Consider the following 22,508-nt stretch of genomic DNA (forward strand, 5'->3'; position numbering starts at 1 on the left):
TCATGTAAACAATATGCAAGAGTACCTTACTTATCGAACATGCTGGAGTTATTTGCTGTTGATTTAAGTATAATTTAATTGACGCAGTATATATAAATCAGTGCACATAAAGTTTGACGAAACCTCATAGTTCGAGTTTTGTTATGCATCACTGAATTTCCAGAACATGGCAAATCCTGTAACACCTATTTTTACACTTACATCGATAATTGGTTACAATCAAGCCTTGGCCCACAAGCACCAGCTAACATAAGTGGTCACAGCAATTTTAGTGGTTCGTGTCATACTCAAGCGACGAATCACCCAATTCTCGGAAGTAAACCGAACTCGATCACGGCGATGCAAGTCCTTTAATTCTCACGAGTCCATCGAACTCGATCACGGCGATGCAAGTCCTTTTCTCAGGAGTCCATCGAGCTCGATAACAACGAAGCAGGTCGACGCCACGTGTTCCAGAAATTGGTTGCCTTCTGTCGACTAATCGTTCTTTCGATCTCGAATGAATTCCTTTTGCTTTCCATACTTGTTGACGTCGTCGAGGGGAGTCTGTGAGAGCAGGCAGCGAGTCGTTACTCCTCGGATTTGTTCATTCCCAGTCATCGAAGCAGTGGTCGTTTGACTCTCACCTTACAATTTGAGATCCTTGCGGTTTTCGAGAGAGTGAGACACGTCAAACGCACTCAGCCAGTATGAAATTGTTCACCATCTTCTTGCCCCTGGTTTTAGTGGGAACCGCCGCTGGCTTTGCCTCTGGCCCGTTCTCCAAGAAGGCTTCTCCGTCACCAGTAAGTTGTCTCACACCGAGACCGATCTCATGTCCACTTGACGAAAGCATTGTCTTATGATCATAATTTCTCATTTACTCTGCAGGAGGTATCAATTGAAAGTATGCCTGGTATCGTGGCGCCCACTGGATTCTTTGATCCACTCCGCTTCGCTGAAAGGGCCCCGTCGAACACGCTTAAGCGCTACCGCGAGTGTGAACTAACGCATGGCCGCGTTGCTATGTTGGCAACGGTGGGTTTCCTCGCCGGCGAAGCGGTTCAAAATACGAACTTTCTATGGAACGCCCAAGTTTCGGGGCCTGCTATAACGCATATTCCACAGATTCCAGCAACTTTTTGGGTCTTGCTCACCCTGTTTATCGGTGTGGCCGAATTGTCACGTGCGCAAACTGCCATGGTTCCCCCTAGTGACATTCCCGTGGGTAAGGCTGGCCGAATGCGTGAAGATTACAATCCTGGGGACATTGGATTCGACCCTCTCAATTTAATGCCCGAAAGTTCCGAGGAGTTCTATAGGTTGCAGACTAAAGAACTACAGAATGGGCGTTTGGCCATGCTGGGTGCTGCAGGTTTCTTGGCTCAAGAAGCAGTTAATGGGAAGGGTATTTTGGAGAATTTGTTTGGCTAGGGCTCATTTCGTAAAAAAGATTGAAAACTTTGTGAAGGCAGAACAAGTAAAAAAGAGGCTGCTATACAGTTAGTTAGCCCATCTATCATTCAACCAAGAGTTGCAATGGCATTTAATATAATATAAACATTTATATATCTTCGAATATGGGCATCCCACATACAGGGCTGCCACGAATTACATTTCACCTCCGAAAATCGTCGAACTTTCCTCCACAAGAGTCGTACTGTTGCGTAACGCTAAAGTATGTCGAAAATGATCATTTTTGAACGCCTTAAAATAAGTATATTGAAAGGCTTTGGGAGCGCCTGTCGTCGATTTTATACACTTACAGTTCATGATAAATCTGTGCCACAATCGCAACGTTAAAGGTTCCGTGGATAACAGCTACCTTATGTAGCGTCTGATTCATTAGTTTAAATATCATCATTGCAAATCAAGTATCTTCGACTGTATCAGACTCCCAAATATAGGCATTTGCTAACTGCCGATGCTTCATCTGTATTGTAAACAAACAAAACATCTTCGACTTCATCGCACTCCCAAATATGGGCGTTAGCTCAGATTCCGTACTTCATCTTCATTGTAAACAAGCCTTGCTGTCCCAAAAGAATTTCGTGAACAAAGGTAAAGAGTCCCAACCACGCAACCGGCGTGATATCGACCCCAAAGGCTGGTGGTATAACTCCTTTGACAGCTCGAAGCAGCGGTTCCGTAGGTATAACCAAAAAAATCCACGGCGCTTCCTTGAGATTGGCTGTAGGGTACCAACTAAGGACGACCCTTGACAACATGGCCAGAGACATAAAGTTCAAAAAGACGTCGAGGGCAGTAGCAGCAGGTTGAACCCACGCTTCCGTCTCTGCAAGCTGCATGGAAGATGATACAATCGCTTCAACCATCGATGAAGCGTCGATCATGTGCCGTTCTATCGACGAGGTCGGCGTAGGTCGTCCAAATGTGAGCGAACACGGACTCCGAGGCAACGGTAGTGCAGGGGCAAACCCCGTCGTGGGACTCCAGCACAAAGCCAATGCCAGAGAAATCAGAGATAAAACGTTCATTTGGTGTCGGGGATGCTGCAGTTGCAATAGAGTGTGGTGCAGCCGGGCTCTGTAGCCGTTTGATGGTTGGAATCGATTTGACAGTGAGGCAGGTACGGATATTCCAGTCACTGTCCGTGCGTGTTTCCGATAATCGATTGTTTTATGTTGTTTCCGGGTTTAGAAGCCCGTCACTATGGTTCGATCGTGAGGAGCACGCAATATTGGCGTAAACGCCTTGCATTCAACAGGTATTATAAAACAGAACGATTAACAGTAACCTCTGTGCAAAACGGTTTGCTTTGTCCTCACGATGGTAAGCTAGAAGCCAGCAACGTTCGTAAACGACAAGGTCAAGGATGAAGCACACTTAGTTCCGCTTAAACTATTCGTTGAAAGCGTCGGCGATGCGCAAGGATTCGGACTCGTAAGTCCTTTGGCCTCACAGTAAGCCGCATCGGCGAATGTTTATATGTTCTTCGAAAGTCGTGGATCTTCGTCGACTTGCAGCAAGCAGCCATGCCCATCGGGAGTTCATGACATGGACATTTATCGATTTACAGTTAATGAGTTTGTTCCGATTCGGCTGGAAACGATTCGTTAATGTAAGTGAATGAAACGGACGATGACACGTTGACGGTCCAGTACCGATCGAGTTCGATCAGAAAAAGCCAGCTTTTTCAGAACGGCGACGGAGATCCCTGAAAATCCAAGACCGTCTAGACAGGTCCATCGCATGGCACCGGTCCAGACGGATCCATCGCATGGTACTGCTCTAGATGGATCTTATTTTGATAGATTACTATTTTGGTCATAACTTACAGGACATCGCATAACGTAACCCAAAACAACACAAAAACAACTTCACAGTTAGATACAATGAAGTACAGGACATCCATTCTTTTCTCGGCGTTGGCTACTTCCGCAACAGCTTTTGCACCAACGCAAAGCATTACCAGAACGCTCACTCAAACGAATATGGCCGATTTCAACAAGGACGATTTCTTGTCGTTCAAGGAAAAAGACAAATCCGGAAACCTCCCAAACGATCGATCTGAAGCCATACCCTTCCAAAAGCGCCCCCATGCTTTGGACGGAACGTTCGCAGGCGATGTTGGATTTGATCCCATTGGTTTTGCGTCGAGCAAGGAAGATCTCTGGAAGTACCGAGAAGCCGAAGTTAAGCATGGACGTCTCGCCATGCTAGCTTCTGCGGGATGGATCTTTGCTGAGCGCTTTGATCGCCCTTTGGCGCAACTATTTTCAATGGAACCTGTCTTGGACGCCTCAAACCGCAACCCAGCCCTCCTGAACGGCGGTCTTGGTAAGGTCAGCCCTGTTTACTGGGTTTCGTGCTTGGTTGCCGCCGCGGCCATTGACCTGAACGGGATCGAAAAATCACGGAACGATCCAAACTACTTTCCTGGGAATTTGGGATGGGATCCACTTGGGCTGTATCCTTCCGATCCTTCGGGACAGCGCCGCATGCTGCTTGCCGAAATCAAGCATGGCCGTCTTGCCATGATTGCCATTACAGCATTTGCCTTTCAAGAGTTTGTTCAGCAGTATGCTGTGATAAACCAGACTCCAATCTTCTTCCAACCAGCGCAGGATGTTGTGGATACATACGGCGCCTCAGGCACCTTGACACCGACCTATTAAGTGTAATCCACCTTTGCTGCTCCTACCTCCACGAAACATAATTAAAGCATAAGGCTAACGTATATTGATTACATGTTTTTGAAAAAATAACCAGTCGTCTTTCCACAAATTTAGAACTCACAGCCAGTCCTTGTTGGAATTACATTAGTGTTCTTCCACCGGTCTGTTTACAACAACTGTCTCAAAGTTGCTTAAATCAAGCAATCATCACATTTAAAGTTCACATCCTGAGACCGTGGTCTGATGTGGAACGCATATTCAATTAGTAATGGTATTGTTAGCATTGTATTTGGCTATCATGCTCATATGCTGGTACCGGTAATGATGGTGACGTTGGAGTCATTGCTTGTTGTGACAAAAGTGGGACGTTTGAACTGTCTCGACACCGACTTTCGTTTCCTTGCTTTCTTTTCGTCTACAACTTTGGAGACCAAAATAGAAAGCAGCATAACAATCATGCTGGCGATTGCCGTCAGCATGAACGTTGGGGCTTCAAAATTGGCAATCCGATTGAAAGGCGATACGTCTGTCCTTATTTTGTGCGCACTTGGGAAAGTATCTATGCGATCCAACGATAAGCACATTGGCCCCGTAAAGCCCACTCTACACCGACAAACTTTCCCCGTCCATGACTTGCTTGAGAAGAATGTGTTCGTCTGCGAGGCACACTGGCCTTGACTTATGACAAGATCAACCGTCTCTCGCGATTCCGTCGAAAAAAGTTTCCGCTCACTGTCAGTTCCCAGCATGTCGTATACGGCCGTTAAATTCGTTAAAGACACGTTTCCGCCACAATCCGAATCGTCTCGGCAAACGCCACCGCCTCGTTGCAATGGTTGTAAAGAATGCGCTTTGTCCTTATATGAAAAAGGCTCGTTCCTCATGTATCGATACTCGTGGCCTGTGATCCATTCTCTTGTAGGATAATCCGGTGGATCGCAACCCAAGGTATGCTTGCCGCCAACGTGTGCCGAAGTGTTGAAGGATTGGTATACACGGACAGAGTCAATCAACATGGCAACCGTTCGCGAGTCAAGCATTTGGCAAAAGCCAGGATAGAAGTTACAAGAGCAAGTCGGATCGTTGCAGTCAAAACATTTCGGACACCAGTCGGGCGGATCGTAAGGAAATCCCCAGGTACTGGATATGGCTGTATTGAAAATAAGATATGTTGGTTCATTCGGAATCTGCGACCCCATCAAATCGCTCAAGGATTTATCCTTGAGTGAAAATACGTGTGTCCACTCCTGTCCTTCACCATCACCTTCCATGTACGTCGTCTCATTCATGCGATAGCCTTTAGTGTACCAATCCAGTCGTCCTCCTTTACCTGGTTGCCACTCAATCCGAAAGGTATGGGGTCTCTTAAAGTGCGCCGGTGTTAACTGATGGGCCGCTCCAACCGCATCGGCTTGAAACGCTTCATGCTTTCCGCGAGTCACGGGTTCGCCAGGTTTGGTTTCTCCAAGATACGTGCCATAAAAAAAGGGATTGATTGAAGTATTGCCGTGCATTTCCAAATCTTTGTACCAAACATTTGCCAAAAACTCTGTATGCCCATTGTCGGAGAAAGTATTTTTCCGAAGAGGAAGCGATCCACTCTGAGGTCGATTTTTTGGTACACCGGGCGCAACCTAAAAAAGCGAACATTACCACATGTGAGCCCGACTACCACTCATCAAAGCCAAAGGACCGGGACAAGCCATAAAGAAACAACATCAGTTTATCAGTCAACGTACCTGTAACGTCATATCTCCATAGGGCAACGTAATGGGTGGTTCGGTGGACGGCAACGGCCCGTTGGAATCACCGGTCATAACTTCAATGATATCAATTTCGGTGGCACCTCGCCCTTGAAACGGATGCATTCCGTAGTGATTTTCGCGATTGCAAGCCGAAATGGCTTGGGCATCCTGCATTTCACGATCACATGTATCGAAACTCCACGGCCAAATATTGTTGGTGGAGGCCTCGTACGTAGCTCGTCCAAGATTACCCAGCATCCAAACGGCTGGCCACAATCCCCCAATGAATGGTTCGCCAGGAAAAACAACGTCCACCTCCACTATTCCACCGGTGAAGCAAAATTTGTTCCACGATTGGACCATACCTGAAGTAAAGTTCGTCCTTTCCGTTTTCCAGTGCTTGTTGACGTGGTCGTACCGAGTCCAAGAAGTGGTTTCCAGATAGGTGGCAATTTTTAAAAAGCCATTTTCTGTACTAACGGCGGAGCTATTGTAGAACTGCAGGGATCCACCTCCAGCGCTTGAAGCGTCATCGTCGCTTCTATCTAGGGCCGTCCACATCGGATCGTGTCCATCTTTAAATGTTCGATTTTCTACGTTAAACTCGTCTGACATGACCTGTTGTGCACGCAGCCACAAAGTAGTTTACGAAGTCTGGTGTGAGATTTTAGCTTGCAATTGCATTTCTGTACATAGCGATAGAAAAAGACGCACCAAATGGTAAGTTGAGCCATCAACCAAAGACTTGGTGGTCCTTTTCTTCAATGGTGTTTCAATATCGATCCAAGAGTTGTTGCCGTTTGCTCCTGGAAAGAACACCATTCCTATCCCCATAAAGAACGACAACCGCCTTTTTGCGTCCATGACTGAAGAATTCGACAAGGAGTCGATAAAGTGCGACCCGCTAAGTCTCGAATATAACAAAGGACAGAGACTCAGTAGTATACTGCTGGTTGGCTTTTCGTTTGACTGTGAGTTCCACGATTTGGCCAACGAGAACTGAATCGTGAAAGCCAGCTAGTACAAGGATATGAGAAGTTTCAGCGCGTTCTTAATGCTTGCTAGTTCAGCAACTACTCACTACGAAGAGATTTGAGGCCAGAAGATGATGGAAACCGATATCGTGCTACCTTTGATACAGAGGCTACTTTTTGGTGTCGACAAGATGATTGATCGTCGCTAGAATAGGATTTGGTGGAAATCGTCTCTCCGTCTCTCTCACAATACGTACGTGATGATGAAAAGTACAGCCGCCTTTTTCATTGTGTATCTTTCGATGAATCTCTTTGGATGACTGACTGACTGTGATACTGAGTGTTTGTTCACCGTCGCGGACAGGAGAAAGGGAATAGAATTTCCGGTTATGACGGTATCTATATATGCACTGATTGTACTGTTGAAAAGGTTGCTGAGGTATTTCTGGGATCTCCGACCCTTGTCTAGAGATACCTAGATGAGTCCTCAAAAATGCATAAATAACCCGGAAACTAAAGTGAAATTAAACTGGTACTATGTCTTCAATGTCTCCGTTCTCCATGGAAACGGCTTTGTTAGCCGCACCAACCACATCCTCTACATTTTTTTCTCTCCGCTTTCTTCCGCGTAATTTTTGGGAGGTATACCTTCGTCAAATCCCGCCTCGGAAGTGATTAATAATCACCTTCCTCCTTTTCCAGTACCTCCTCACTGCCTCCTCCTCTGGAATGTCTTCCTTGAACTGTCAATAATATTCATATTCACATTGCGCAGCCTCTGCCCCTTTGCTAACACTTCCTTAACAACAAGAGCTTGAACATATTCATGGCGTCTGGAAATCATTAACGGATCTGGGGTAATGTTGTTTTGTTGGCCCCGATTGTAACCCAGGTCTTCCAAATATTGACGTACATTGCGAGAGGCTGTCTGAAACTCTTTCTTTACAAAGACTCCTGTCTGTGGATCCATTGGAATGCATAGTATGCCTTTTTAACAAAGAAATCCAGGACTTAACGTCCCGTTACTCGCTTCTGTTGTTTCTATTCCCTGTTACGGTACACTACCTTGCGGCATGTCCCTCGGACAGTTTCCACTTGGTAAGGAAAGTCTAAGTGTGAGCCAATCCGATGGACGCAGCGGTTACGTGTCCCATATGGAGTTTGTGTCGGCCTTATTGCGCAAATATACCGTATTTGAGTTACCCTGTTGTGGTTTACCTCCTTGCGACATGTCTTGTGGAAATTATTCACTAAACACGGATGTCGCAAGTGTGAATCAAAACTATGCACATGGAGTTAAGGAGGCACGCACAGAAATGATACCAAAGCCTTGTTCCGTGGCCACGTGGACTCACAATAATCGAAGCGTTTGTACAATTGCTATGTTTCCGGAGCCGCATGTGCTTAGTCTCCACTTGTCGGTTTACACGACCAAAATGGACTGGGATATAATTGGAACATCGAAAATACGATTGAAGCAATAAAGGGGCTATCACAAGACACATGGTGGGACTGAAGAAGAACAGCTACTCACCATAGGTGTTGTGCATGGGACTCATAGTTCTGGAGGTATATATACATGTGGGAGAAAGATTGTCTATTGAGATTATGGAAGTTGTGGAAGATCAATGATGAGCTGGCACTTTGTGGGATTGTTCACTGGACTGAACAACAGATTGACTAGTTTGTAGCATGTAATTTTCCACTCATTGTTTTAGAAATTCTTTGATCCAAATATTGCATTATAGCATAGGTCCTCGCATCCGCTGTCTAACCCGTGGGGAGCGTCGTCAGCGAGTGAGTTTTACAGTCCCTAAGCTTGCTTAGGTGTATCGCAGGTCGTTCGTCATAACGCCCACCTTTGTTTACCACACACTGTCATAATAGCGATCCGTCCTCGGTTGTGCTTTGGTAGTACTCCGTAACAGATTAACAGTCTTGACAGCACGTCAAACCACTGCTGCCCATTGCACAGTTGTTTGTGGTAAACACATCTTGAGGTCTTCGCTCAAGACGGTTTCCAAACTTCGTACTTGGTGTACATTGTTTGGTTACTAACTGCTGACATCTTTTGTTTGTTACATCAAGTGTCAGAGGTGCCACCTTAAGTGGGGTATTTATCGGCTTGTGTAACGCATTGGTTGGAAGCTGCTACCCTACTTCCTCACGGTAACTGGTATTGAGAACCCACTGGTACAGCTTCAGGGTTTGTCAATAAGTTTCTGTGGCCTCCCTACTTCCTCGGAATCACGGGTGTTGAGAGCCCCTTGGAGTCTTCAGGGTTTGACGACAAGTTGTTTCGTGACGTCGGGTTGCTATAGTTGGGTGAGGTAGAAATACCAATAGGCTCAAGGACTCCATCCCTGATTCCGGTTGGGACGGGCTTACGACGCGGCTTAAAATAGTACAGGGGGACTATCAAACGCCCGACACTTCGTGTTTGCGTGTGTGCGGAACGGACACTGCCTACGGAGGCAGGGCAAGGGACCCAAACCCATAAGTGGTTCTCTTTTTTTTTTTCGTTTTGAGAACCGCAAGAACCTTTCTTATTGGTTTGGCTACCCAACCCATCATGTTAGCAAGCACTGGACAAATGACCAGCAGCACTGTCTTCTCGCATTTTTTGGATAAAGTTTTCTCAATTCCCCAAGGGCATCCGATTCGGCTTAGCTTTGCTCAGCAAGGGTATGATACCGTGGAAGACCTTCTCGGTATTTGTGAGAATGAACTTGGTACCTTTGGGTATGTTCCTCCAACAAGCTTGGACACCAATGACAACCCCCAGTGGACCCCATTGCTCATGGCACACCGACAGATCCTTCGCCATTTTCTACGTTGGCAGGCCTCACTTGAACGGAAAAAGGGAAGTTCTTTAGACGATTCTGAGCTCGTTGAGTTGACCAGTAGTGACTTTGCCTTCTATAAACGGTCAGCACTTGGCCAAGTTTCAAGCGTATTGACCACTGCAACATCTTCTTCGAGCGCCCCGGGCATACCTAACAAACCTCGGTCGGTTTTGAACGGACAGAAGAAACCTGTTTATTGTAAAGAAGATGCAACTACCCTGTCTGTCAACAACACCAATGCAATCACGTACTGTTCGAGTGTACATTCTGCATTGAGATCCGGAGCAACCAACCTTGACCTTATGCCACAGGATGGGGAGAGTATTCCTAAACCCATCAGCTTTGTCAAGCCCCTTGGAACTGAAACCAACAATTCCTGTGCCTTTAAGGGTTTACCTGGTTTCACTCCTGACAACCTCATTGGTAAAACTTTTCTAACCGACAGTCAGGATGATGGGGAGCTATTTCGTGAACGGCAAACTTTCCCAACTGATACTCAGGATGATGGGGAGCAACTGTGTGAATGCAATACAGGAAAATTTCTGGAATGTGATAAACCATCTGATGAAAAAATTTCGGAGGGACTTGTAATCAGTGATGACAAGTATGATGAAACTCTAGTTTGCAACGAAGTTCTAGACAATCACGAAACCAATCTAGATGAAAAGTTGCAAGACACAGACGGACCGTGGTGTATTGAGGGCATTGTCGCATGCAAAGGACCTTTCCCCTCTTCACACATGTCAGAAATCTACGAAAGTTCTAGATACCATGTGTTTGATTGGGGACCTAGCTACGGATTGCTAGATGCCATACAGGTCAACAACCTTGAAATATGTGCTACCTATGCTAAACACCAAGATCTACTAGACACATTGGGAGGGAATCATTCCAACTGGTTTGCAACTAGAGTTGAAGAGTTTCAAGGACTTCTTGACCAAGATTGTCTGAGGTGCTTTAAACATTCCTCTGTCTTCAAATCTGAGTGCCAACTCCCTCATGACCCTAACAAAGCTGTAGCTATTGACAAGTCAAATGGAAATAGCAACTGGCAGGATGATAAGAGCTTTGAAAGGGGCAAGCCTTGTGAGCATATTTTTATTGCGAAACGGGAGGATTTGGTGCACAGCAACCAAGTCTCAAACGCACCGGAAGAGTACAAGAACATACTCATTGATATGGTCTACAATGTCAAGCACGACGGAAGGCACATTTCTCACAACATGATAACAGTGCATTCTGTGACAGGAGTTCTTTGTCTCATCAACATACGGCATAACTCATTGTCCTACCCGCAAGTTTGCAAGGCAATCCCAGATGATGTTACCTATGCTCTGAAGATCCTAAGTGGTGAGATCCTTAGTGGTGAGAACAAAGATGATGTGCTCAGCAAGTTTTGGAATTTTCTACAAATGTGGCCACTTGTCAACCTTCTCCTGTTTGGGAAGGGGGACAAATCAAATTGTGAGGCAAGGACATCTATAGCATCAAGACAGGCCGATGGGGAGTGTTACGGTACACTACCTTGCGGCATGTCCCTCGGACAGTTTCCACTTGGTAAGGAAAGTCTAAGTGTGAGCCAATCCGATGGACGCAGCGGTTACGTGTCCCATATGGAGTTTGTGTCGGCCTTATTGCGCAAATATACCGTATTTGAGTTACCCTGTTGTGGTTTACCTCCTTGCGACATGTCTTGTGGAAATTATTCACTAAACACGGATGTCGCAAGTGTGAATCAAAACTATGCACATGGAGTTAAGGAGGCACGCACAGAAATGATACCAAAGCCTTGTTCCGTGGCCACGTGGACTCACAATAATCGAAGCGTTTGTACAATTGCTATGTTTCCGGAGCCGCATGTGCTTAGTCTCCACTTGTCGGTTTACACGACCAAAATGGACTGGGATATAATTGGAACATCGAAAATACGATTGAAGCAATAAAGGGGCTATCACAAGACACATGGTGGGACTGAAGAAGAACAGCTACTCACCATAGGTGTTGTGCATGGGACTCATAGTTCTGGAGGTATATATACATGTGGGAGAAAGATTGTCTATTGAGATTATGGAAGTTGTGGAAGATCAATGATGAGCTGGCACTTTGTGGGATTGTTCACTGGACTGAACAACAGATTGACTAGTTTGTAGCATGTAATTTTCCACTCATTGTTTTAGAAATTCTTTGATCCAAATATTGCATTATAGCATAGGTCCTCGCATCCGCTGTCTAACCCGTACAACAGATTGACTAGTTTGTAGCATGTAATTTTCCACTCATTGTTTTAGAAATTCTTTGATCCAAATATTGCATTATAGCATAGGTCCTCGCATCCGCTGTCTAACCCGTGGGGAGCGTCGTCAGCGAGTGAGTTTTACAGTCCCTAAGCTTGCTTAGGTGTATCACAGGTCGTTCATCATAACGCCCACCTTTGTTTACCACACACTGTCATAATAGCGATCCGTCCTCGGTTGTGCTTTGGTAGTACTCCGTAACATTCCCCTCGAACAAACTCACGGACGGCCATTGAAAAGCTCTTTGATTGGGGGATCCGAGTTTCTTTTATGCCACCATTTCCGCCTTTCCCTTGCCCAACAGATCCATTAGTATACACAGAGTGGTGTAGGATGTATTCTGACATGATTTTTTGTGCACCTTTGAGGAAATGCCAAGCGTACAGCACACGGTCTTTAGAAAATTTGAAGGGTGGGTGCGTTCTTACCCTTATTTTTGGATTTTTTCAGGAGATATTCTTTCTTATACCTCAGAGTGGCCACAATGATACGTGCCGAGAGATTATGATCATAGTCTATGCCCTTGAGTAGCACGGAAGCATCTCATTCCATAGGTGAAAGTACCTCTATTGTGCTTGGCAACCAGGCCTGTGGCTGATTTGACGCCTTTGTAGACTTCGATTGGGCCGATTTTGCCGCGGTTTCTGGTCCAGTGTCTTCCGGTTCATGTCATTTAGTGCATCCGTCAGCTTCTGTGAATTCTTCAACCTCTACGGTGGAGAAAGCTTCATCCGAGTCCACCATGGTGAGTGTTATTATTTTGGCGAGTTCAGCGATTTCGGGTCGAAAAACACTCGTGACCGCAGTCACGAATTGAAAAAAACTCATGACTGCAATCACGAGTTAAACTAAAAAAATTTGAACTATGATAACTCATGATCTACTAGGAGCTGAAAATTCAACCAAATTCCTATTACAAGCATCTAATCGATTTATATCGTCTAGTTGGAGTAGTAGAGTAAAATATAGCTTTCCTGGAAAGTTATCGCATATTATTCCCTTTCTCCTGTCCGCGACTGTTAGGTATCTTAGAATGAACAGAGAAGCATAGTAGTAGTACAAGAAACTATATCTCGTAGACCGGGGCAAAAGAGAGCGTCGGATGATCTATGCATATGTTCCATATCGAAATGACCATGGCGAAGAAAGGCACTCATCACACGTCTGACAACACAAATCTTTTCCGGAACCATTAGTCGTTTGCTACATCATGCGAAAACTTCTCCTCGGTATAACGTTCTCAACGGCTGCTTACTGCTATGGAAAACCAACTATTCTGATCGACTCACCAAAGGCAAAGTGTATTGCAGTCGAAGCCGCACAAGACACAATACTTCGTGTCGAGTACGATGCACCAGGTACGTATTCCGACGGAACGACTTCTGTTTCGGCGGAATTTCGATTACTATATGTGTGTGACGTTCGATTCCTCTCACACTTGCGTGACGCGTGCCCACTGCATTCACAGACACGGTAGTCGAAAAAATGTCCCCGGAATACGGTCCAACCTACCTCACCATCAACGTCCAGCCGAAGAATCGGGTGATGGATAGTAAACTGCATTCGGCTCCGATAAAATCTAGACTCAAAACAACGTCTCAAGTTTTAGAAAGTAAGCAAGGATCGGTTACACACAAGTTCGAAGTTGACGGTGAAGCCAACGTGTGCATTCGCTCCAGTTCCGCCAATCCAAAGTTCCCCCAACTCTTTGGTTTACGCGTTGAAACCAACGTCCACGATCTGGCATCAAAGAAAGCTTCCCACAGTGGAGACGAAGCGAGCGCCGATGTACATCTCAGTCAGATGGAATTAGAAATGCAACGCATTCAAAACGGTATGCGAACTATTCTCAACCAGGCCGATTTTGCCAAAACGCGAGATGCCGAATTTCACATCCAGACTAAGCATATGCACGAAGCCAGCATGTGGTGGCCCGTGGTTCAAGTGTGTATCCTTATTATTACAGGATTCACACAAGCATCGCACATTACCCGATTCTTTCAATCGAGGCGAATTATATAAAATAAGACTAGACCATACGATCTGTATCCTGATTACCAAAGATGAACAGAATAGACTGTTACCACTCCTAACCCTGTTTTTGCGTATTGCAGGATACACCTAATAGTACACCACCATCACCACTCGACAGAAGATTCATTTTTAGATTGTGTTCCTTCCCAACTGTAAATAACCTGTGAAGATGGCTACTTCGATCAGCTGACAGTGCATGATTATCCATCATTGTAGGTATTGCACTGCAATCGTCTGAGCTATCGGCAAACAGAGCTTTATCGGACCAACTGCTGCAGCAAAATGAGACTCCCTTAAACAGTCATGCCCTCGAGCTACGACCCTCATTATCCACCTACATAAACGAATGAGAACCCGGTTCCTAAGTGCAACGTATTGAAGCATGTAGAATCTAATAACCGGGTTTAAAAAAATGGCAAACAGGTCTAGAAGGGTAAATACTCTTGACGTGTTGTGAGAGAAGTCCTGTCGCACTGCCCATGCGCTAGCATTCGTCATATTGACTAAGCAATTGTCAGCAAATATTCTTCGAGGGACTCGGCTTCAGCCGCTTGTCGGAGTTTGCTCAAACAAGTTTGAGCTATTTGTTGGGTCCGGGTTGGTGATAATCCCATGGCGTCGGCACATTCGGCCAACGAACGTGTTTGTCCGTCCGCCAAACCGTATCGCAATCGCAGTAGACGAGCCTCTCGAGCGTCCAAGTTACGTGCCATGGCAGCAATGACATCAGCCTGAAGTTGGGTACGGGCTGCGAGTTTGGCGTCTTCCGGGCATTCCTGGTTCGCCAGTGCCGCCGAGGACGTTGCGGTGTCGGCACCACTGCGCGAGTGCGAGGAGTATTCAAAATCCAAACTCAGTATGGACCTTGCCTGTTGCATTCGCCGCGTGGTTTGCACAACCTCCTGCACGGTCATGCCGGTCAGGGTAGCCAGTTCCTCTACGGTGGGGACCACACCGTTGGCTGTTTCTACTTCGCGTTGAATGGTTTGAATTTTGTTCCACTTGGTCTTTTCCCGGGCTGGGAGTCGGACAAGTTCGGGAAGATGCGAATTGCTGAGCACGCCCTTGATCCACACTACCGCGTAAGTGCTGAATCGCAGTCCTCGCTCGGGATCAAACAATTCGGCCGCGCGCAACAATCCCAAACTGCCTTCCTGTATGAGTTCTTCTTTAGTAATCCCCGTGTGTGTTTTGAGACTCCCATATTGTTGATTGACAACGGCGTGCACGAGTCCTAGATTGGCCGTAACGAGATCGTGCTTGGCCCTTCGATAATCGTTCACAACTCGGCGTAGTTCCTTGTTGGATAATCCGACCTTATCCGCCCATTCTTGCTTGGTACAGCTACGTCCCAGTTGATTTTCGAGTTCGACTCGGGATCCTTGTAGTTGGGCACCTTGTTGAATGATTCGGGCGAGTTGAATTTCTTGTTCGGGTGTAACGCGTTGTCCCACGGCCGAATTGAGTTGCCCTGCCGCGTACTGGAATTTTTGCTGCTGTTTAGATTGGGATTGCATGAACGCCTGCACAGCTGCTTGAGGCAATTGGGTGGTAATGGATCGCATGGCAATCTTTTCTAGATCCGAGGCGTCTTGTACGTGCGATTCCAAAAATACGTTGGGGGCGAGTTCGATTTGACGCTGCAAATCGGTGGGTAGAATTTCCGAACCGGTCGATTGCATTAGTGTTCGGTAAGTATCCACCGCATCCCCGTAACTCGTGTCCTCTGGGTCATCGTCTCCGGGTCGGGGATTTCGAAAGGACAAGGCATCGTCGTCGTCGTGTTGGTGTTCGTACAAGCGGGGATGCAACGGTGCGGGAGCCGTCGGGGAAGAAGCGACGGAAATGTCGTTTAGAATAGGAGAGACTGAGACGAACGTTGTCTTTCGTGCAGTCCTACTAGTAGATGTACCGAACGATGCGTGAACGGGAGAAGCGCGGGTGTTCAGCGCCGAAACTCGAGCCGGAACACGAGTCGAAATCACCAGTAGAGACGCCGTGGCAGCGGCGAGGATCCACGTGCGACTACGCATCGTCCCCTCGCGTGTACGACGAGGACGACAATAAACGCTGCAACTGCCTGGCATGGTGAGAAGCGAACGTGTTTTCAAAACGCGGCAGCCGCAACAAGACGGCGTCTCCGTACGACGAGCTCTCGTGTCCCGCATAGTGAGGATTGTGTAACGTTGGTGTTGTTTGATGCTGTGGTGGTAAGTGTAGAAGAAACGTTGACGAACAAGGTCCTACTAGAGCGTCCCACAACGTTCGCAGTCAGCTACTGACAGTGAAAGTCTGTCTGGTATTGATTTACTGCACCTAGTAACAGTACAATGAGTCTTCTCGTTTGGAGCTGGAGCGTGCGGATAATAATGAGCTGGGCTACAAGAGGCAATGAGAACGAGAGGCCATTCCCACTGTGTTTGGGAAAACGTCGTGACAACGTAGAGAGTCACTCGCTCGGTCTGACTTGGCGGTGCTTCGGTGTGTGCGAGGGTTTATCGTCAGGAGACGGCTGGGAACGTCCGGGCACCGCTACGAATGAACTCGAATTTGACACACGTCACCATTCCTAGGAGTTCCGGACTCCGACTCAATAAGTAACTGGAAATCTCTGCAATATCCTTGTAACAAACGATCGAGGTGACTACCGGTCTCAACGCAACAAATAACAACAAACTTCAATTTGTCACCGTTCGTCATCCAATGGAGTCGATGGGCAACACGTCACGGAACCAACGAAGCCTCCCGCCAAAACGGTATAATTGTAAGTCTGTCTGTATTGTCCAGGATTCCTCCATTCTAGTGTTCTTCCCTCGAATTGTCTGTGTACCAATCCAAAATCCGGGTTCACTAGTGCAAGGAAGGTCCTTCTCCTCTTGACAGTGCGTATCACATCGAATTTGTGCTTTTTCCCATCGAGACACCTTTGGATCTTCAAAGTCTCCGGACGTGTGTGCGTTGTACATTTCACAGGTAGACTTACTTTATCATTACTGCTAGTTGACACTCCAATTGCATGCGCGCCGTTGTTGGGACCTCCAGTGACATCGCGTACCAATCCTATTTGCAACGGCAGCCGTCTCCCATGTCGGTCAAGGCGATGCGTTCCCACGTACCGACGAGACGCTCAAGGCAGCTATGGATACTGTTCCTGCTCGGTCACGCTTATAGCCTTCGTGCGTTGACGCCCCACAGTAAAGCCAACACGCACAGCAAGAAACCCATGTTCCAACACGCCTTGGCTATTCTCACCATGCCCAACAACAGTGTGGATCGCATTATCAACGAAGCTATTCTGGAAAAAGCCTTGCCCTCGGCACACAAACTTTCCGTTGTTTTGCGTTGTCAAGGAACGAACAAGCGCAGTGGAACTTCGACGTCGCCCTCGTTGGCAACGTTGCGTCGCTACGTTGGCGAAGTATATTCACAAATGTGGGATCTCGCCATGCACAGTCCACAACTCCTGGCGCAGCAGCAGTCGCAACAACAACAATCACTCGACGAGAGTTCCCGCAACGCCGCCTCTCCCACAGACTTCTTTGTCCTCCCCGACGTTGTGGTCTACCCCCAAAATTTGCCCAACGCGGCACCGGAAAGCTGGATTCACATACAGAAAGATCTCGACCTCGTCTGCAGTGTGGATTCCATGGCTGGATGGATTTCCACACAAGCAACGGGACGGGGAGAACGCTACCAACGCATGCATGGGGATGGGCTGGGTGGCCTCGACGAGCACGTGCAAGCCATGAACAGTGAACGGGCCTTTCGAAATCTTGCACCCGTGCAAATACTGCACGTAAATCCCTCGGACTGTATGACCAACGCCGTCGTGGACCCGAACGTGGTCTTTTTGGACGATGACGAAGAGACCGAACGGTTACCGAAGGTACAACAACAACAACATCGAAAAGGACAATCAAAAAGTATGGACCAGGGCGTGACGTGCAACGGCGGCGCTGATGACGACGAAGAATGTGATTTGATTCTCGGTGGAGCTCGCATAACGCAAGGACGATTATTCGATTCCGTTGCGGTCGGCGGCACGTTCGATGGCTTGCATTTTGGCCACCGCAAACTGTTAACCCTCGCCATGTCGTCGGTACATCCCGTCACGGGCTTGCTACTCGTTGGAGTCACGGTCGATGACATGCTCCGACGCAAACGCTTCGCGGAATATATCCCTTCGCTGCAAGCCCGTATGGAAGGCGTCCAGGACTTCTTGCACCGTCTCGCTCCGGGCATGAAGAACAACATCCGTATCGTCCCGATTCGAGACGCCTTTGGTCCACCAGGACAACCGGGTTGGCATTTTGACGCCCTTGTATTGAGTCATGAAACTCTCGAGACGGGGTACGCGCTCAACGAGCACCGCATCGAACAGGGCATGCATCCACTGACATTGTTGTGTACCCGACGAACCGAAGCACACGGCATGAGTAGCACGGCCTTACGACGCCGTCGCTCGTTGCAAACGAGCGCAACGGCGTCCAGCGCTCCCACACGAAACGCGGCGGTCCTAAGACAGCAGCAGCAGCAGCAACCAACAAGGGATCAAAACAACACTTCAGCAGCAGCCGGATCCAGCAACGGAGCGAAGTCTCATCCCCATTCCACGTCCGTCAACGGACACGACTCTGCGGGGAGAAGGTCGGCCAATCCGCTTTAACGCAGCCACGGCACATTGAACCGGTTTGTACCATTTTTTCTTTTTACACTACGTATTTGTTAATTCTACCTGAGTTACATAAGGATACACTTCACTCTAGTAGCTCTCCTTACATTAATTACTTGAGAATAAGACTGCCAGCTACTCTACCAATTGTGCGCCTCACAGGCAATGCAAGAATTCATGGTCAATAACCGGTACAGTGCAGACGCACCAGAAGACGATTTTTGTCTGTCTGTGGACCTAACGTAACCATCAAAAGCTTCTCACGGATCGGCCAGAAATTGGTTCGTTTCTTTTCCTACATTGCGGGCTAATAAAAAATAAATCCACTCGCAGTGGCAATACGCCAACAGATTCGTAATTCACGGGTTGTGGTTCATTGAATTCTATTCCAGACGGTACAAAGTCTGTGGCATGGCGGATCACAATGACGATATTCAAGGTGCTCTCGAGAGCGCCCTGAAGCCGTACGCGGACTCCATTGACGAAGACACCTTCAGCTATATTGCGTCGCTCTTGCAGGATGATCCGTATGATTCCGACGCCCGAGAAGCCGTCGGATCCTTGATCGTCGGATCGCTGCCCGACGAACAAGTGGATGGAGAAGAAGTATGTCGCAGTTTGTTTGCTTTATTGGATCTTGGTAGATATTCGACACCATGTGACAATGGAGAAAGTGTGCATATCCTTGAGAACGCCGATGGAAACGATGTTCTCTTCACGGGTAATTCTGTGGCGGCGCCGCGGAAACTAAACCAAGCCGTCACAATGAAAGCACAGGATATACAGACGTATGCTTCGGGACTGCGCGCAGAATCCTACAACGATGATCCAAAGGAAGAGATGAAGGAATCACAGATTGCCAGTTTTTACGCCAACATGATCGACGTTGGAAACACAGCGGCGCAATCCGAGCGTGTACGGCGCAAACAACGACAGAAAGAGATTCGCGAGCAAATGGAGCAAGAAGAGCGATCCCGAGCCATTCAGCAAGCGATGGAAATGTTGCAAACGACCGAAACCAATACGGTCGAATCTATGATGGAAAAGTCCGCTGACAATGGCGCGGACGTGCACTTTACCAATTTGGACTTGCCCAATTTACGCGGCGGGGGTCAACCTTTGCTGCAAAACGCTAACATTACCTTTTCTCGAGGTCGACGATACGGACTCATGGGACGGAACGGTTGCGGAAAGACCACATTGCTGACCTTTATGGCTAGTCGACAAATGGAAGGAGCCGTTCCGAAGCACATGAATATGGTCCTCGTACGTCAGGAAATCATGGGCAACAAATGGACGGCCGTCGAAACAGTTCTCAAGAGTGATGTCAAACGAGAATCGGTTAAGCGCTTTATTGCCTACTGTGAAGAAGAATTGGAAAAACTGGATCAAGGCAACAAGAACCCAACCATCGAAGATGCCGACGACCGCGGCACGAACGATGAAAGCAAAGGCAAGAATGACGAAAGCAAAGGCCGACAAAAGCTTCGGGAGCGCAAACGACAAAACCTGCAAAAGTCTGCTCGCAAGGCAGCGGAATCTTCCACCACAGCACAAATGCAAGAGTCGAAAGATGCACAGCGACTCAAGCTCAACGAAAAGCTGGGATTGGCCTATCAGCGTTTGGCACAGGTCGAAGAAGAGGAAGGCGGGGATCCGGAACCGCGCGCACGCAAAGTATTGGCTGGCCTCGGATTTGCAAAAGAAATGCAAGATAAGCCCACTGATGAACTTTCTGGAGGATGGCGGATGCGGGTATCGATTTCGTGTGCGCTTTTCGCAAATCCATCGTTATTGTTGCTCGACGAACCGACAAATCATTTGGATTTGGAAAGTGTTCTCTGGTTGGAGCGATATTTGACAACCACGTTTTCTGGTACGCTTGTGGTAGTCTCGCACGATCGGCACTTTTTGAACGAAGTGGTTACGGATGTCGTACATTTCCATCGCAGCCAATTGACCACTTATCGTGGAGATATATCCAGCTTTGAAGCAGTACGGGATGACGATCGTTTGCGGCAACAACGCCAGCGTGAGCAGCAAGAAGCAAAGCGAGCACATCTGCAGAAGTACATTGATTTACACGCACAAGCCGGTGAGAATGGTGTCAAGGCTGCTCGTCAACGAAAAAGTAAGATGAAGAAGCTTGACAAACTTGGAGTCATGGCACAGGACGGGAAGAAGTGGAAGGCGTCGTACGATGGCGATGCTGAAGAGGTTGAAGAAGTACTCGACGACGAAGAAGTCATACTGAATTTTCCTGATCCGGGGGCTTTCGATGGTGACATTGTACGTTTGGAGCAAGTCAAGTTTGGGTATTCAGCCCAAAATATTTTACTAGAGACTGTCGATTTGACTGTCAATCTTAAGTCTCGAATTGCTCTACTCGGTCGCAACGGATGTGGAAAGTCAACCTTGATCAAGCTGGCGGTTGGGGCATTACAGTCGATGCAAGGCAAGGTCGTTATCGATCCCGGTGCCAAAATCGAGTACTTGGCGCAGCATCAACTGGAGCAACTCGATCCCGACGGTACTCCTTTGCAAACGATGGTAGACCGATATCCTGGAGATCACAGCAACACTCATATTGGTGAGCTACGCCGATATCTTGCAAACTTTGGCCTAGGCGGGGAGATCTTGCCCGTCCAAAAGATTCACACTATGTCGGGAGGTCAGAAATGCCGCGTTTGTCTGGCTTGCGCTATGTACCGCAAACCACACTTGCTGATCCTGGATGAACCGACGAATCACTTGGATCTCGAAACAACAGCAGCTCTAATTGACGCCATCAAAACGTTTCAGGGAGGCGTGCTCTTGGTCAGTCACGACCAGCACTTGTTGACTTCCGTATGTGAAGATTTGCTGGTAGTCGAAAACGGAAGAGTGGAAGTCTTGCGAGACGGGAACTCGAACGCCGATGCGTTCAATGCGTACAAGAAAGCTGTTGTTGCAGGCCGGCGATGATCATAAGGGTTTGCAAATATACAAGTCGCCCATCTAGCTAGCTTTTCTTATGAGCTTTTCGCTTGTGATATTTTGGCATCCAAAACGAGCAGGACAAATAGAAATGCGTCTGCCCCTGAGCCGTCCATAATAGGTTTCACTGTCAGCGATTCCACTCATTTTTTCATCATTGATCATCCCCTGTTGTTCTCATTTCGGATACCCTTCTTGATTGTGCCGACCACACAACTGGAAATTTAGAAAATAGAGACATGCCGGACCCGAGTGCAGCCAATACCATCGGTCTATCGCGTGCGGCAAAGAAAAGGGCCAAGAAAAAGCACAGGTCGACCGTGTCGGTCCGAGACACCACGGTTTCGACTAGCAGTAAGCCCCAGCCGTCATTAACATCCATGGAACCCAACAAACGGAGCCTGCTACCGGAGACTGCGGCACCTGAGACTGCAACAAAGATTAAGAAACCTCGAATGCAAAATCATGACTCTGTGTCATTTCATAACGACACTCAACAACCGGACCCTTCCTCCCTCGACGTTGGATCGGCTAGTTACGAAACGACATTACCAATGTTGCCTTCCTGCGAGTTTCTAAAAGAGCTTTTGTTGTTGGATGAAGAGAGCGTGGATTCACCCTTTAACGACCTCACGGCTCAAGAACGCGCGCAAGCCGTTTTGAACTTCTGTTTCGCTCCGTCACACGTGACGACAGCCGAATTCTACCATACATACTGGGAGACCAAGCCACTGTGTGTGCAGAGTACCGGAAAGCGACATCGGCATCGGTTTGACGGTTTCCTATCTAAAAAGCTGATCCAAGATATGACCTCTCAACACACCATGTACTACGGGCGGGATTTGAACG

The 22,508-nt window shown here is 47.6% G+C and overlaps 8 protein-coding genes across 8 annotated transcripts; 5 read left to right on the top strand and 3 right to left on the bottom strand.

The window, feature by feature from the left end:
- Positions 1–689: 689 nt before the first annotated feature.
- Positions 690–1,413, top strand: Lhcx4 (protein fucoxanthin chlorophyll a/c protein; the record flags this gene model as incomplete). The annotated part of the gene is made up of 2 exons (XM_002182724.1): positions 690–785; positions 871–1,413. 2 exons carry the CDS (start codon positions 690–692, stop codon positions 1,411–1,413), a joined length of 639 nt encoding a protein of 212 aa, XP_002182760.1.
- A 560-nt stretch (positions 1,414–1,973) lies between these two features.
- On the bottom strand, positions 1,974–2,231 carry PHATRDRAFT_14996 (predicted protein; the record flags this gene model as incomplete). The annotated part of the gene is made up of 1 exon (XM_002182852.1): positions 1,974–2,231. A coding segment is annotated over one exon (258 nt), but the record flags the coding sequence as incomplete, so codon positions are not given.
- Positions 2,232–3,023: 792 nt separating this feature from the next.
- Positions 3,024–4,075, top strand: Lhcr5 (protein fucoxanthin chlorophyll a/c protein; the record flags this gene model as incomplete). Its single annotated transcript, XM_002182725.1, has 1 exon — positions 3,024–4,075. A coding segment is annotated over exon 1 (738 nt), but the record flags the coding sequence as incomplete, so codon positions are not given.
- Positions 4,076–4,168: 93 nt separating this feature from the next.
- Positions 4,169–7,126, bottom strand: PHATRDRAFT_48300 (predicted protein; the record flags this gene model as incomplete). The annotated part of the gene is made up of 5 exons (XM_002182853.1): positions 4,169–5,752; positions 5,858–6,481; positions 6,578–6,767; positions 6,945–7,007; positions 7,095–7,126. The coding sequence occupies 5 exons, from the start codon at positions 7,124–7,126 to the stop codon at positions 4,421–4,423; spliced, it is 2,241 nt and encodes a 746-aa protein (XP_002182889.1). The 3' UTR covers positions 4,169–4,420.
- Positions 7,127–13,187: 6,061 nt separating this feature from the next.
- On the top strand, positions 13,188–13,999 carry PHATRDRAFT_38724 (predicted protein; the record flags this gene model as incomplete). The annotated part of the gene is made up of 2 exons (XM_002182726.1): positions 13,188–13,335; positions 13,446–13,999. The coding sequence occupies 2 exons, from the start codon at positions 13,188–13,190 to the stop codon at positions 13,997–13,999; spliced, it is 702 nt and encodes a 233-aa protein (XP_002182762.1).
- A 515-nt stretch (positions 14,000–14,514) lies between these two features.
- On the bottom strand, positions 14,515–15,453 carry PHATRDRAFT_14908 (predicted protein; the record flags this gene model as incomplete). The annotated part of the gene is made up of 1 exon (XM_002182854.1): positions 14,515–15,453. A coding segment is annotated over one exon (939 nt), but the record flags the coding sequence as incomplete, so codon positions are not given.
- Positions 15,454–16,966: 1,513 nt separating this feature from the next.
- PHATRDRAFT_48302 (predicted protein) lies at positions 16,967–18,775 on the top strand. The gene has a single exon (XM_002182727.1). It carries the CDS (start codon positions 17,028–17,030, stop codon positions 18,675–18,677), a length of 1,650 nt encoding a protein of 549 aa, XP_002182763.1. The 5' UTR covers positions 16,967–17,027; the 3' UTR covers positions 18,678–18,775.
- An 847-nt stretch (positions 18,776–19,622) lies between these two features.
- PHATRDRAFT_14998 (predicted protein) lies at positions 19,623–21,569 on the top strand (the record flags this gene model as incomplete). Its single annotated transcript, XM_002182728.1, has 3 exons — positions 19,623–20,024; positions 20,169–20,843; positions 20,901–21,569. Coding segments are annotated over 3 exons (1,746 nt in total), but the record flags the coding sequence as incomplete, so codon positions are not given.
- Positions 21,570–22,508: the final 939 nt, after the last annotated feature.

The sequence above is a fragment of the Phaeodactylum tricornutum genome, chromosome 17 (genome assembly GCF_000150955.2).
Source record: "Phaeodactylum tricornutum CCAP 1055/1 chromosome 17, whole genome shotgun sequence".
NCBI lineage: Eukaryota > Bacillariophyta > Bacillariophyceae > Surirellales > Neidiaceae > Phaeodactylum > Phaeodactylum tricornutum.